Source organism: Globicephala melas, chromosome 17 (genome assembly GCF_963455315.2).
Source record: "Globicephala melas chromosome 17, mGloMel1.2, whole genome shotgun sequence".
NCBI lineage: Eukaryota > Metazoa > Chordata > Mammalia > Artiodactyla > Delphinidae > Globicephala > Globicephala melas.
Genome location: NC_083330.1, coordinates 79379823 through 79393820, shown reverse-complemented (window position 1 = coordinate 79393820; position 13998 = coordinate 79379823). Strand labels below are relative to the sequence as shown.

Here is a 13998-nt window from a genome sequence, read left to right as displayed (position 1 = left end):
ATTTCCCACCACAGGGAGCTGAGAGCGTCACAGAACCGTGGAGCCGAGACCCAGGAGAGGGGGAGCTGGCAGAGCCCCTTCTGAGTCATCTCTGCAGAGCCGTGAGCCATCTCTGCAGAGTCCAGTCGGCGCGCCCACCCAGCCACAGCCCCTCTCCAAGGCCTGTCCACGTGTTCCCGTTACCGCGGTGGACGCGAGCTGCCCTCTCTCATTGGCGAGGACGGCTGTCCAGGCTCCAGCGGGTCAGCGAAAGGGGATGGCGGCACTGGGCCTGCGAGCGAGCGGCTGGACGCTGCAGTGCTCACCACCCGGTCCCTCCACGACAGGACCAGCCCACAGGCCACGAGGCAAAGAGGGTCATCTATGCTGGACTTGCCCGCCTCGAGGGGGCCTGGACTCGCAGGTACGATTTTCTGCCCACAGCAGCACGGCTCTGCACTCCGGACCCAGCCAGCCGGCAGACCCCTGGCGCAGACCCCGCCCCGCAGGCCCCGCCCCGCAGAGCCGCCCGGCAGGAGCAGCAATACCTTGTCATGCAGCCGCAGGTGCTCCTCGCAGGCGCGGAGAGCCTCCTCAGGCTGTGACTCTCCGAGGGCGCACAGGGCGCCACACACCTGCTCCTGCACCTGAGGGTCCTTGTCGGTGACAGCGTCCAGCAGAATGGTGAACAGCCCTGCCGTGACAAAGCCCAGTGGCGTAGTCAGGCCCGGCCCCGACCCCACCATCGCTACGCTCAGCCTCTGAGGACTCGGCCCCACAGCTGGAGGAGACCGCCGCGCCGGCCTGGCCGCTTTGCAGCCTCCACTGCGCTGGCCGGGATCTCTGGGACCCACTGGCCGCCTGCTCTGAGGTCACTCCAGCCACCTGTACCCCGACCTTCCAGCCCAGGCCACGTCTGCTCCACGTCTCCGGCCCCGCTGGATCCGAGCTCCTATAAAAGGCAGGCGGTGCAGACTCAGGGCCCCTTCGGAAGCTGCCCCAGGTGGCCCTCTGGCCCACACTCTGCCCTGTGCTTGCCAGGCGGCACCCCAGTCCCACCAGCTGCTTTCGCAGACTCCTCACCCTGGCAACTCCCCACACTCAGATCCAGGCCTCCGCCCCACGGACAGGACCCCCCATCCTCAGTGCCCCGAGAGCTCCGGGCGTGTGCCCGCCAGCGGTTCGCAGACCCTCACCCTGGGGGTGGAAGCTGTGGGGCAGGAACACCACTCCCAGCCTCTGCCCCGCCCGGGGCCATGCCCTCAGCAAACAGCTGGCCCTGGCTGCAAGCAGAGCGGCCAGCCAGAGTGGATGCCGGCCCTGGGGCTTCTGTAAGAAGGCACGAAGGCTCAGGGACCCTCCCACATGGAGCACGAAGCCCCCTGTGCCAGGCAAACGCCGTCCCCCACGCCAGACTGAGCCTGTGGCCAGATCTGGACCTCTGCGTCAGCATCTGCAGAGACGAGAGCTTTGTTTTCTTTTTTTTTTCTAATGGAAACTTAGAGAAAGTGTGTTCGTGCAAGCGTCATTCCTTCCAAGCACATTTACTCAATGCCACGGGCTCCTCTGTGTCCCAAACTCAGAAACCGGCAGGCATGACGTGGAGACCTGCCAAGAGCCCCACACACTCACTCTTCACGTATGACTCGCTCATTGCTGTGGCCGTGGCTTCCTCTCGCCCGGTGTGAACATGGACAGCTGTCTTCAAACCTGGAGCAACCAGACGCGCAACATTTAAGTCATAAGCCTCCTCAGTTTTTGAGCAGTTACTGTGTTTGTGTAAAACACAAGGTTTAAACAATTTCGCCCTGGGGGAACTGTCTCTGCCACAGTTTGGCTGAAAGGCGTGCGGAGGACGGGAGGCACCGTCCCCTCAATGGTCACCGGCTCTCCTCCACCCCAGCAGCTGTCAGCCCCGCCGATGCGTGGCCGGCCCACCAGGGCTGGTCCTGATTGGCCCACGGTGGCCTGGGCAAGCGTGTTACCACCCCCAGCTACAGCATCTCCCTTCACTCCGTGCGCATCAGGTCTGGTGTCGCTGGCGGTCTGTGCGGAGCAGGGACACCCTCCCTGAGAGCCAAGAGCAACAGCCTTGGTGGCTGCGGGGCTGGGACTCCCCATGCCTGAGATCCTAGCACAACGTTAAATGAGCCTCCTGCTGGCCGAGAGACTGGGTGGGCAGCACAGGGACCTGGTGGGCTCCCTGGCGCCTGAAACCAACCATCCAAACAGCACACGGGATCCAAACACCACACGCCTCGAAGCGCCACTTGCAAGAGATGGGCCCAAAGGATAAAGCCCATGAAATGCGCAAGCGGCCCCCACTTCAGCACGTGGCCGCATGCTCTGCCCTACGGCACACTCTCCGAGGACCTGTACGGTGCTGCTTTCTCACACTAGTGTTCTCGATTTGCTGGTCACCACCCTTCATTCCCCAGTCACCACCGATTCAGAAAAGGCTGAAGGTGGAGGCAGCAAAGGAGAGACGCCTGGCCTTGCTCCCGAGCATGGAGGATATGCTCATGTGGTTGCGGCCACACGGGAAGGGGGCAGTGAGAAGTCACCTAATGCGGGGACAGGGTTAGGGGGTGGAATTAAAAATAAGTGAGAGGGCTTCCCTGGTGGCGCAGTGGTTGAGAGTCCGCCTGCCAAGGCAGGGGACACGGGTTCGATCCCTGGTCCGGGAAGATCCCACATGCCGCAGAGCAACTAAGCCCGTGCGCCACAACTACTGAGCCTGTGCGCCTAGAGCCCGTGAGCCACAACTACTGAGCCTGCATGCTGCAACTACTGAGCCTGCGCACCTAGAGCCCGTGCTCCGCAAGGAGAGAAGCCACTGCAATGAGAAGCCCATGCACCACAATGAAGAGTAGCCCCGGCTCTCTGCAACTAGAGAAATCCCGCGCACAGCAACGAAGACCCAATGCAACCAAAAATTAATTAATTAATTTTTAAAAAATAAGTGAGAATTCTAGATCAAGAAGGCACACTGGTCCTAAGCATTCACCCATCCCACCAAAACCTCAGTGAAATGACAGAAAAGATGCATGTTTTAAAAGAACAAACCCACAAGAGCACAAGAAAACAAGAAAAGATAAAATTAGCAGACCAGAAGCTTCCAGGAATCCCAGGCAGACAGAAAGCAGATGGAGAGGACTGGTTTGAAGCTGGTGGCATCAGCAAGGTGTTTCCCCTTTCTGGAAAGCATCTGAAAATAACAAGGAAAACAAGAAATAAAAACACATGTTCCACTGGCAGCACAGCAAGAAGGTGGCAGAAACCGCCCCCCTGAAAAGCTGAAAGGCGGAAGCGCCACAGCCAGCAGGCAGGTGTGAGGTGCACCGGCCACAGGCTTCAGAAAGCCCACAGGACACTTCTCAGAGGCAGGCACCCCCGCACATGGAACCCACATCCTGAGTTCCCAGAACCGGTCTGAGTTTACAAGGCAAGCAGCCAGTTCCTGGGGCAGAGGCTTTGCCCTGTGGAAAGATACAGCTATGTCCACGCCTCAGAGCAAAGGGGCTAACCAGCTCCAGCTGGAACATCCTTCACACAAGTGCAGACAGCTGTGCTCACTCGGCTCGAGTCGCAGCAAACGCAAACAAGCATAAGAGACGTCAGCCCCCAGCCCACCTGGGAGGGATGGACCCGTTTGCCATCTCAACCAAAACAACTAAGAAACTGAACAAAACACGTGAAGCCATAGTTCTCAGGCTGTTGGTCAACAGGAAACGAAGGGCAGGAAACCCTGAGGTCACTCCAGCTCGTCACCTATAGGGCACATCCAGCTGAGGACACTCAGGAAGGCCCAGAGTTAGGACGGGGAGCATCTCGGGAGGCCTGAGTCTTGCTGGAGTTTGGAGGGTCTAGTGCCAGAGAGAAGTCCAGAGACCTGCAGAGGGTCTCCTGGTCACTCAGTTGACTTACTGGCCAGCACAGGGGCAACAGAATAATGTCCCCAAAGATGCCCATGCCCTCATCCCCAGAATGTGAATATGTTACCTTATCTGGCAAAGGGACTTAGCAGATGGGATTAAGGGTACAGACCTTGAGGTGGAGAAATTACCCTGGATTATGTGGGTGAGACCAGCCTAAGTTCTTAAAAGCAGAGAACCTTTCCCAGCTGTGTCAGAGAGCTGAGATGGAAAAAGGGGGAGAAAATCAAAGCATGGGAAGAAAACCCACCATGGCTGGCTTTGAAGATGGAGGAAGGAGGCTCTGAGCCAACGAATGTGGGCACCTATAGAAGCTGGGAACAACCCTCAGCTTACAGTCAGCAAGAAGACACGGACTTTGGTCCTACAGCCATAAAGAACCAAATTCTGCCAACAATCTGAAACAGCAGGAAACAGATCCTCCCCAGAGTCCCCAGAAAGGAGCACAGCCCTAGCAACCCAATTAGAGCCCCATGAGATCCACGTCAGCCTTCTGATCTTAAGAACTTTAAGATAATGAATATGTGTTGTTTAAGCCACTAAGTTTGTAGTAATTTGTTACAACAGCAATAGAAAACCAATACAAGCACGATGTTTAAGAAGAAATTACGGGGGCTTCCCTGGTGGCGCAGTGGTTAAGAATCCGCCTGCCAATGCAGGGCACACGGGTTCGAGCCCTGGTCCGGGAAGATCCCACATCCCGTGGAGCAACTATGCCCGTGCGCCACAACTACTGAGCCTGTGCTCTAGAGCCCGCGAGGCATAACTACTGAGCCCGCGTGCCACAACTACTGAGCCCGTGTGCCACAACTACTGAAGGCCACGTGCCTAGAGCCCGAGCTCTGCAACAAGAAAAGCCACCACAATGAGAAGCCTGCGCACTGCAACGAAGAGTAGCCCCCGCTCGCCTCAACTAGAGAAAGCTGCGCGCAGCAACGAAGACCCAATGCAGCCAAAAATAAATAAATAAATTTATTTTTAAAAAAAAAAGAAGAAGAAATTACACAAGGCCAGGAAAGGAGCCACCCAAAAGGATTAGCAGCAAATAATCCCTGGAGCTCACAATGAGGCAGGAATGGGCCTGCTCCCAGCAATCGGGGGAAACACCACAACTCACAGGGTTCTGGGAAGGGCACTAAAAAAGATTTCAGCTCAGTAAAGAAGTAAAATTAGGGAGTTCCTTGATGGCCTAGTGGTTAGGATTCCAGGCTTTCGCTGCCACGGCCCGGGTTCAATCCCGCAAACTGTGCCATGCAGCCAAAAAAAGACAAAGAAAAAAAACAAGTAAGATTAGCCCGACGCTAAATGCCATTCTGGTTTCACCTAACAAAGCTAAAAGCAAGACCTGAAAAGATCAAACTGTTCCCAAATAACTTAGCCACAACCCAGCACAAAGCTTGAGAACAGTAATAGGAACACAAAAACATCTAGCACTAACAAAGTAAAATTACAATGTCTGTCATGCAATCAAAAATTACCAGGCAGGGACTTCCCTGGTGGTGCAGTGGTTAAGAATCCTCCTGCCAATGCAGGGGACACGGGTTCAATCCCTCGTCCGGGAAGATCCCACATGCCACGGAGCAGCTAAGCCGGTGCGCCACAACTACTGAGCCCACGTGCCACAACTACTGAGCCTGCGTGCCACAACTACTGAAGCCTGCACGCCTAGAGCCTGTGCTCCGCAACAAGAGAGGCCACCGCAATGAGAAGCCCGCGCACCGCAACGAAGAGTAGCCCCCACTCGCCGCAGCTAGAGAAAGCCTGCGCAGAGCAACGCAGACCCAACGCAGCCAAAAGTAAATAAATAAATAAATAAATTTATTAAAGAAAAGAAATTACCAGACATGCAAACAGGCAAGAAAACTCAACCCATAATGAGGATGAATCAATCAATAGACACTGACCCAGAAATGATGCAGAGGAAAGAATTAGTAGTTAAGGACATTTAGATTATAATTGCATTTCATACATTCAAGAAACCACAGGGAACACTGAGTATGTTAACATAAAGAGGCTAAAGTACAAGAATGGGAAAAGAAAACCAAGGCTGACAACTAGTCATAAAAAAGCTGGAGTGACTATATTAATAGTAGACAGAGTGGATTACAGAGACACAACAATTCTAAGCATTTATGCACCTAATAACAGAGCTTCAAAATACACAAAATCAAACCTAATAAAAATGCAAGGAGAAAGAGACAAATCCAAAATACAGTAGAAATTCAGCACCCCTCTGTCTGTAATTGTCAGAACAAGTGTACAGAAAATTGCTAAAGGTACAGGAGACCTGAACAATACCGTCAACCAACTTAAGTAGTATTTATAGAACACTGTATTCATTAACAGTAAAATATGTATTTTTTCCAAAATCACATGAAACATTTACCAAGACTGACCATATTCTGAGCAATAAAACAAGTCTCAATAAGCCTAAAAGAATTCGAGTCATACAAAGTATGCTCTCTGAGCACATGGAGTTAAATTTGAAATCAATAAGAGAAAGCTATCTGAGAAATCCCCAAGTATTTAGAAACTGCTTAATATGCTTCAAAATAATGCATGAGTCAAAAAAGAAATCAAAAATGAAATTAGAAAGCATTTTGAAGTGAATGAAAATGAAGACATCAAAATTTGTGGGAAATGTATAGCACTAAATGTCTGTATTAGAAAAGAAGAATGACTTTGTGAATTTGAATAAAAGAAACCTAATTTAGCAGGGAGTGCGGAGGCCAGAGTGGGAGCTCCTGTGCACTGCCACTCCAGGTGAATCACAGACCCAACAGGAAGAGTCATGACTTGCATTCCCCGCAGGAAGATGTCTCTACTTTAGGACCCTGGCAAGAGGAAGGAAGATCTCTCCTTGCCCGGCAACAAGCCCAGCAGATGGGAACCCTCTCAGCTCAGGCACTGGGAAGCCATCACCATCCTCAACTCTCCCATCCCTCTGGTGGACTTTCCTTCAGAGCAGCCCCTCCCAACTTCCTCCTTTTTCTCTGCAAAGTAACTTCCTCTCCTTTGTTTGCTGGACTAGCCTATAGTTTTTGCTATACCATGGCTGCAATTCTCTGCTATTCCCAAATAAACACATTTTGCTGGTAAAATAACTGGCTGTTTTAGTTTTAAGGTCAACAACATCAAATTCCACCTTAAGGGACTCCCCTCGTGGCGCAGCGGTTAAGAATCTGCCTGCTCGGGGCTTCCCTGGTGGCGCAGTGGTTGAGAGTCCGCCTGCCGATGCAGGGGACACGGGTTCGAGCCCTGGTCCGGGAAGATTCCACATGCCACGGAGCAACTAAGCCCATGCACCACAACTACTAAGCCTGCACTCTAGAGCCTGCGAGTCACAACTACTAAGCCCGCATGCCACAACTACTGAAGCCCGTGTGCCTAGACCCAGTGCTCCACAACAAGAGAAGCCACCACAATGAGAAGCCTGCGTGCCGCAATGAAGAGTAGCTCCCGCTCGCCGCAACTAGAGAAAACCCACGTGCAGCAACGAAGACACAACACAGCCAAATAAATAAATAAATTTATTAAAAAAAAAAATTCCACCTTAAGAAACTAGACACTCAAAAGAAGCAAAAGGAAATAATAAGTATCAGTACATAAATCAAAGAAATAAAAACAAAGAATAGAAAAAAAACAAAGTACCAAAGGCTAGTTATTTGAGAAGATCAATAAATTTGATAACCTCCAGCCTGACTGATCAGGAAAAAGAGAGAAAACACAAATTACCAATCTTATGAATGAGAACGGTGACATCACTACAGATTCTACAGATATTAAAAGGATAGTAAGAATATATTCTGAATAACTTTTTGCCAGTAAATTGGACAACTTAAAAGAAATAGACAAGTCAATTATATCTCAATAAAAAATTATAAAAATTTAAAAAATAAGAGAAATAGGGCTTCCCTGGTGGCACAGTGGTTGGGGGTCCGCCTGCCGATGCAGGGGACGTGGGTTAGTGCCCCGGTCCGGAAAGATCCCACATGCCGCAGAGCGGCTGGGCCCGTGAGCCATGGCCACTGAGCCTGCGCGTCCGGAGCCTGTGCTCTGCAACGAGAGAGGCCACAGCAGTGACAGGCCCACGTACCGCAAAAAATAAGTAAATAAGAGAAATAGACAAGTTCCTTGAAAGACAGACTATCAAACCTCACTCAAGAAAAAACAGATAACCTAAATAGCCCTATATCTAATAAAGAAATTGAACTTGTAGTTAAAAGCCTTCCCACAGAGAAAACTCTAGGCCTAGATGACTTCCCTGGGGAATTCTGTCAAACATTTAAGGAAGAAACAATACCAACTATATACAAATTCTTCCAGGAAAACTGAAAATAAGAAGCACTTACCAAGACTTCCCTGGTGGCACAGTGGTTAAGAATCCACCTGCCAATGCAAGGGACACGGGTTCGAGCCCTGGTCCAGGAAGATTCCACATGCCACGGAGCAACTAAGCCTGTGCACAACAACTACTGAGCCTGCGCTCTAGAGCCCACGAGCCACAACTACTGAGCCCGCACACCACAACTACTGAAGCCCGCACACCTAGGGCCCGTGCTCTGCAACAAGAGAAGCCACCACAATAAGCCCGCGCACCGCAACTAGCAAAAAGCCCACGCCCAGCAACGAAGACTCAATGCGGCCAAAACTAAATAACGAACTAAATAAAAACACTTACCAACTGATTCTCTGAGGCCAGCATAACTCTGATAACAAAACCAGACACAGATACTACAAATAATGAAAACTATAGACCAATACCCCTCATAGACACAAATTTCTTGACAATATTTTATCAAATCATATCCAACATGTAAAAAGGATAATACATCATGACTAAATTGGGTTTATCCTATGAATGCAAGGTTGGTTGAGTATTTTAAGTGCAGCCGATGTAAGTCACATTAACAGACCAAAAAATAAAAACCATATAATCATCTCAATAAATGCAGAAAAAGCATTTGCCACAATCCAACATCCACTTATAATAAAAATTACCAACAAACAGGAATAGAAGGGAACTTCCACAACCTGACAAAGAGCACCTAAGGGAAACCTATAAGAACATCCTTAATGGTAAAAGACTAAATGCAATCCCTGTAAGATGGGGGACAAGGCAAGGATGTCTGCTCTCACCCATTCTATTCACTATCATACTGGAGGCTCTAGCCTATGCAACAAGGTAAGGAAAACAATAATATAAGGCATCCAAATTGAAAAAGAAGTAAAACTGTTTTTATTCACAGATGATGTGGCCATCTATGCAGAAAATCCTACAGAACCTACAAGTGGGACCAGATCAATAAGTCAGCTAGCAAGATCACAGGATATAAAATTAACATTAAAAAAGCAACGTATGGGGCTTCCTTGGTGGCGCAGTGGTTAAGAATCCACCTGCCAATGCAGGGGACACGGGTTCGATCCCTGGTCTGGGAAGATCCCACATGCCACAGAGTAACTAAGCCTGTGCACCACAACTACTGAGCCTGCACTCTAGAGTCCACGAGCCACAACTACTGAGCCCGCAAGCCACAACTACTGAGCCCACGTGCCACAACTACTGAAGCCCGCACACCTAGAGCCCGTGCTCCGCAACAAGAGAAGCCACCGCAGTGAGGAGCCCACGCACCATAATGAAGAGTAGCTCCCACTCGCCTCAACTAGAGAAAGCCTGCGCACAGCAACAAAGACCCAACACAGGCAAAAATAAATAAATTAAAAAAAAATTAAGAACAATAAAGCAACTGTATTTCCATATACTAACAATAAACAAAAATTGAAAAAGCCACACCTTTTGCCACTGAGCAAAAATTATATGAAATATTTGGGGATAAATTTGACAAAAGGTGGACCTGGTGAGAGATAGTAAAGAAAACTTAAATAAATGGAGAGAAATACGGTACAAGGATATCAACTTTTTACAAATGCATCTACGGATTGAAGGCATTCCCAATCAAAATCCCAGAATGTTTTTTGTAGAAATTGACAGACTGATTCTAAACTCATATGGAAATGCAAAGGACCTAGAATAGCCAAGACAACTCTGAAAAAAAGCAAACCAAAACTAAACTGGAGAACTTACACTACCTGGCTTCAGGACTTATACGTCCAGTTTTCAACAAAGGTACAAAGGCAACTGAGTGAAGAGATAGTCTTTCAACAAACAGTACTGAACAACTGGACACCCACATACAATAAGTAAACTCCAATCTATACCTCACACCACACACAAAAACTCCAAATGACCCACAGACCTAAATGTGAAACTTAAAACTATAAAACTTCTGGAAAGAAACATAGAAGAAAATATCCATGACTGACACCAAAAGCAAAATCTATAAAAGAAAAACTTGATAAACTGACATTTGTCCAAGCACTGCTCTTTGAATATGCAACTAAGGGAGTGGCAACTGAACGAGTGAACACCTCTAAGGCCACCACTCAGTGACAGACATGCCATGATCAACGTCAGCGCCCCCCCCACCCTCCTCACTCCACCCCCACACTGCACATCAGACAGCAGATGCCCTGCTCCTTCTCTGAGAGCTGATCCCTGGCGGCCGCCTCACCTAACCCTGCCTTTGGCCACTTCCTCCACGCTGAGTGCTGGCCTTTGTCAAACGCAGGTCACATCACGTCACACCGCTTCTCACTGATCTTCACTGTTGCCCACAGAATCAAACCAACACCTTCAACGAGGGCTGTCGCAACCTAGACCCAAGCCCCTCTCTGCTTCTCTCTCGCCCCTCACGCTGCAGGCGTCCAGCACCTGAACGCCCTGGGCCAGGGCTTCGGCTCTCGCACCTCTGCTTCTGTTGGTCCCTACGAGTACCCTGCCCCGCCCTGCCCCCTCCACCCCGGGAAACCCACTCATTCCTCAAGGGCCAGTCCCTTAGCGCACCCCTCCAGCGGGTGACCCAGTGTTCCTGCGGCCCTGGCTCCTACGGGGACTGTGGCATCAGTTCCAAACAGTGACAGTTGTGCGTGCCAGTCCACTCCAGCGCACTGTGAGTGGGGAGAAAAGTTGTGGTTTATATCCTGAATATGCACGCAATTTCAAAAAACAAACAAAAGCTGTTCATTGAAGGAAAAGACCCAAAATCCTCCCATAAGACTCTATATTATACAACTGTCAATTTTCCTTCATCTACAAATATGTGAGTCGGGCTACTGGAGGGTACTTGATAAAATGGTTCCAAAGTTCATATGGAAGAACCAACAGACAAAAGTAGCCAACTAAATTCTGAAAAGTATGTGAACAGGATTTGTCCTATGTTATGTTAAAACGTATTAAAAGGCTACCGTAATTAAAACTATGCTATTGTTCTAAGAAGAGGTGAACAGATCAACAGGACTGTACAGAAAGTCCAGAAATAAACACCAATAAGGAAGAAAAGGAGGATTTTAAATAATGAAGACAGATTAGCCAATAGTGTTGGAACAGCTAGTTAGGCACTTAGGGAAAAAAATTAGTCTTCCCTACATCTTTCCTTACCCCAAAATAAATGCTAGATGGATATAAGTGTTACATGTAAAAATGAAATGTAAGTCCTAAGTAGAAAATACAAGTACACATTTTAGAGTCTTGGAGTAGGAAAGGACTTCCTAAGCCAGACACAAAAACCCGCACACCTTGATGAATGTTGTTCAGTTGGACTATATAAAATTTTTTAATTTCTGAAAGTCAAAAACACACATAAATTGAAGACCACATCCATACACATACACCTAAGCCCACAACCCCACACTCTCACAACTCACCCCATCCTCAGTGGAGCATAAAGTAACTAAAAGACAAAGCAGGTCCAACCGTTCATAACCGTTCATAATCAAGAGGCGAATCTGTCTCCTACTAACACGCAAAGGAGCCCATCCGCACCAACAAGACGAACAAGAAGGAGGGCGGTATGCAGACGGCCAGTCCAGGACTGGGCTCTGCCCGCGTCACGAGTGAGCCGCTGGGAGTGAGGCCTGCACACAGCTGCGCTCTGCCAGCACCAGACGTTGTCAGTGCTGTGGCCACCACACAGGTGCGGACAACCAGCAGAGCCTGTGGAGTGTCCCCCACAAGCCCAAATGGTCGCGCTGCGTGACGGGATCATCCACCTCTCGACATCCGTCTACAGAAGCCCTCCCGTGAGTGCAGATGTTAGAAAACACACGTGTCAATCAGGGATCTGGTTAGACTTTTTAAAAAACAAGCACTGGAAAAAGGTGGCCGTCAAGTAAGTATGAACTACCTGGCTGGTGGAAGAGCCGGGCTTGACCGGTTTTGTAAGTTTCCACCTGCTGCCCCTGCCCCAGGCCAGGAGGTCTGTGGAGCAGACAGACCTGTGAGCACAGAGCTGACGGCAAATCGAGGTGAACACGCTGCAGGGGAAGGGGGTGCAGAGACGGGGACGGGTCTGGGAGGCTCCCCGCGTCCCACAGGATGCACTGAAGAGGCACCATCTCCTTTAATCTGCACGGCCAAGCAGGTCTGCGAGGCACGTGCTGTCAGCAGCTGGTCAGCGATGGGGCGGGACTTCCGCCGGGACTGGCTCCTGCACTGCCCTCCTCCACACCTGCCCAGATGCTCCCAGCACAGGGCACGGAGCAGGGCCAACAGGGTCCTCCTTCCCACGCTGGACGCGCTGTGGGTGAGCGCGGAAGCAGCTCCCTCCTCCCTCTCCCACCCCTCCTCCTCGCTCACCTGTACTCAGCATTCATTCAATGGCATTTAGTAATGCCCACTAGGTGCTGCCCCCACCCACAGAGCCCCTGGCCTGAAAGATGCCCACTTGTATTATGGCTGCCACATGAACTGGCACACGCTAACAGAGGTGCTGGGCCAACTTTGCTGAGCCGGAGAGGGGTCAGAAGTGGGTGTGGGAGGCCAAGGAGGCCACACACAGCCCAGCCCAGAGGCAGCCAGGAGCTGGTCTGGAGGGTTGGTGTGTGAGGGGAGACTGGGAAGTCAGGAGGCCCTGGGACTCCCCACCCCCACCCACGCACAAGGCCCAGGGTCTTCCTCTCTTAGCACAGGAGCTAGAGAAGGAATCAGCTTCCAGAGTCACCGACAAGAACCTGGGCAGATGACCCAGGAAGCACAGTCCTTTGAGAACACCGTTTCTCAACATAAGCCATGCCAAGCGGTGTCCCCCCCAGAACTGGGTGGCCCTCCAGCTCAGTGGAGAAAGCACGTTTCTCACGACATCCAGCAGCCACCATTCCTTGAGCACCGAGCAGGAGCCTTCCTGGGGCCCTACCTCGAGAAGATCAAGTAACTCAGCTCCACAAAGGGGCTCACGAGATCTGGGGCTGCTGATCACAGACAAGCAGCGAGCCGGCTGCCCACCTGGGCCTCGGTGGACCCTGGTCCGAACTAAGCACAGACACCTGCTTCCAGGCACAGGCGGCAGCTGTGAAGGTGAGGGAGCCGGCAAGCAGCCACGGGCTCCACCTCTGATCCCCTGAGGGCCCTCAGCAGGCAGCAAACAGCCCTGGAGGAGTGAGAAACTGCAAGACGCAGGTCCAAACAATCCACCGCAGCATGGACGTCGGTGTCAAGGTAACCAAGACAGCTCAACTCCAGGTGATCCTATTCTGACACCAAAAAGAGACGAGAGACACGTGCTTGCGTGAGCCATGATGGCCGAAGACCCTGCTGACAACAGCATCCCCAGGCCCTTTGGCTGCCAGGACCACAGGGGCAACCACGTCACAATCATGCCACCACTCAAGTGTCCCACACTGATGATTCCCGCATGGGTCTCCTGGGGCCCAGCGCCTGCTGGCCTTCTCCATCTGGACCACCATCGCCACGCACACTCAACGGCTCTAACACCATCGTCACCCCGACTTCTCCCCGACCCCCACCTCACCTGCCTCTTTTCCTGTGTCATCGTGCACTCAGCTACGTGGGTCAGAGGTCAGCATCACCCCCTCCTGTTCCTCTATCTCCCTTCCCACACCCTACAGTGACTCACTGACCACCTTCTTCCCCACCTCTACCACCATCCCTTTCCAGGGTGGTCCCCTCAGCCAGCCTCCACCCCAAACCCACCTGCCCCTCGCACCAGGCAGCCGCTCCCGCTTACAT

At 51.0% G+C, this 13998-nt stretch overlaps 1 protein-coding gene across 8 annotated transcripts in view; it reads right to left on the bottom strand.

The window, feature by feature from the left end:
* The window catches only part of MROH1 (maestro heat like repeat family member 1), a 68054-nt gene that overhangs the window by 53064 nt on the left and 992 nt on the right, over positions 1-13998 (bottom strand). For 7 of the 8 annotated variants that reach the window (XR_009559436.1, XM_060286918.2, XM_060286919.2 and 4 more), the window contains exons 2-4: positions 3089-3187; positions 1612-1689; positions 528-673 (exon numbers count right to left, since the gene is read on the bottom strand). Coding sequence is in view for 7 of the 8 variants with exons in the window: in XM_060286918.2 (XP_060142901.1) it covers positions 528-673; positions 1612-1633 (168 nt within the window). In the remaining variant the exon portion in view is untranslated. The remainder of the gene's footprint in view (positions 1-527; positions 674-1611; positions 1690-3088; positions 3188-13998) is intronic. The other variant, XM_030876004.3, reaches the window with a different exon arrangement.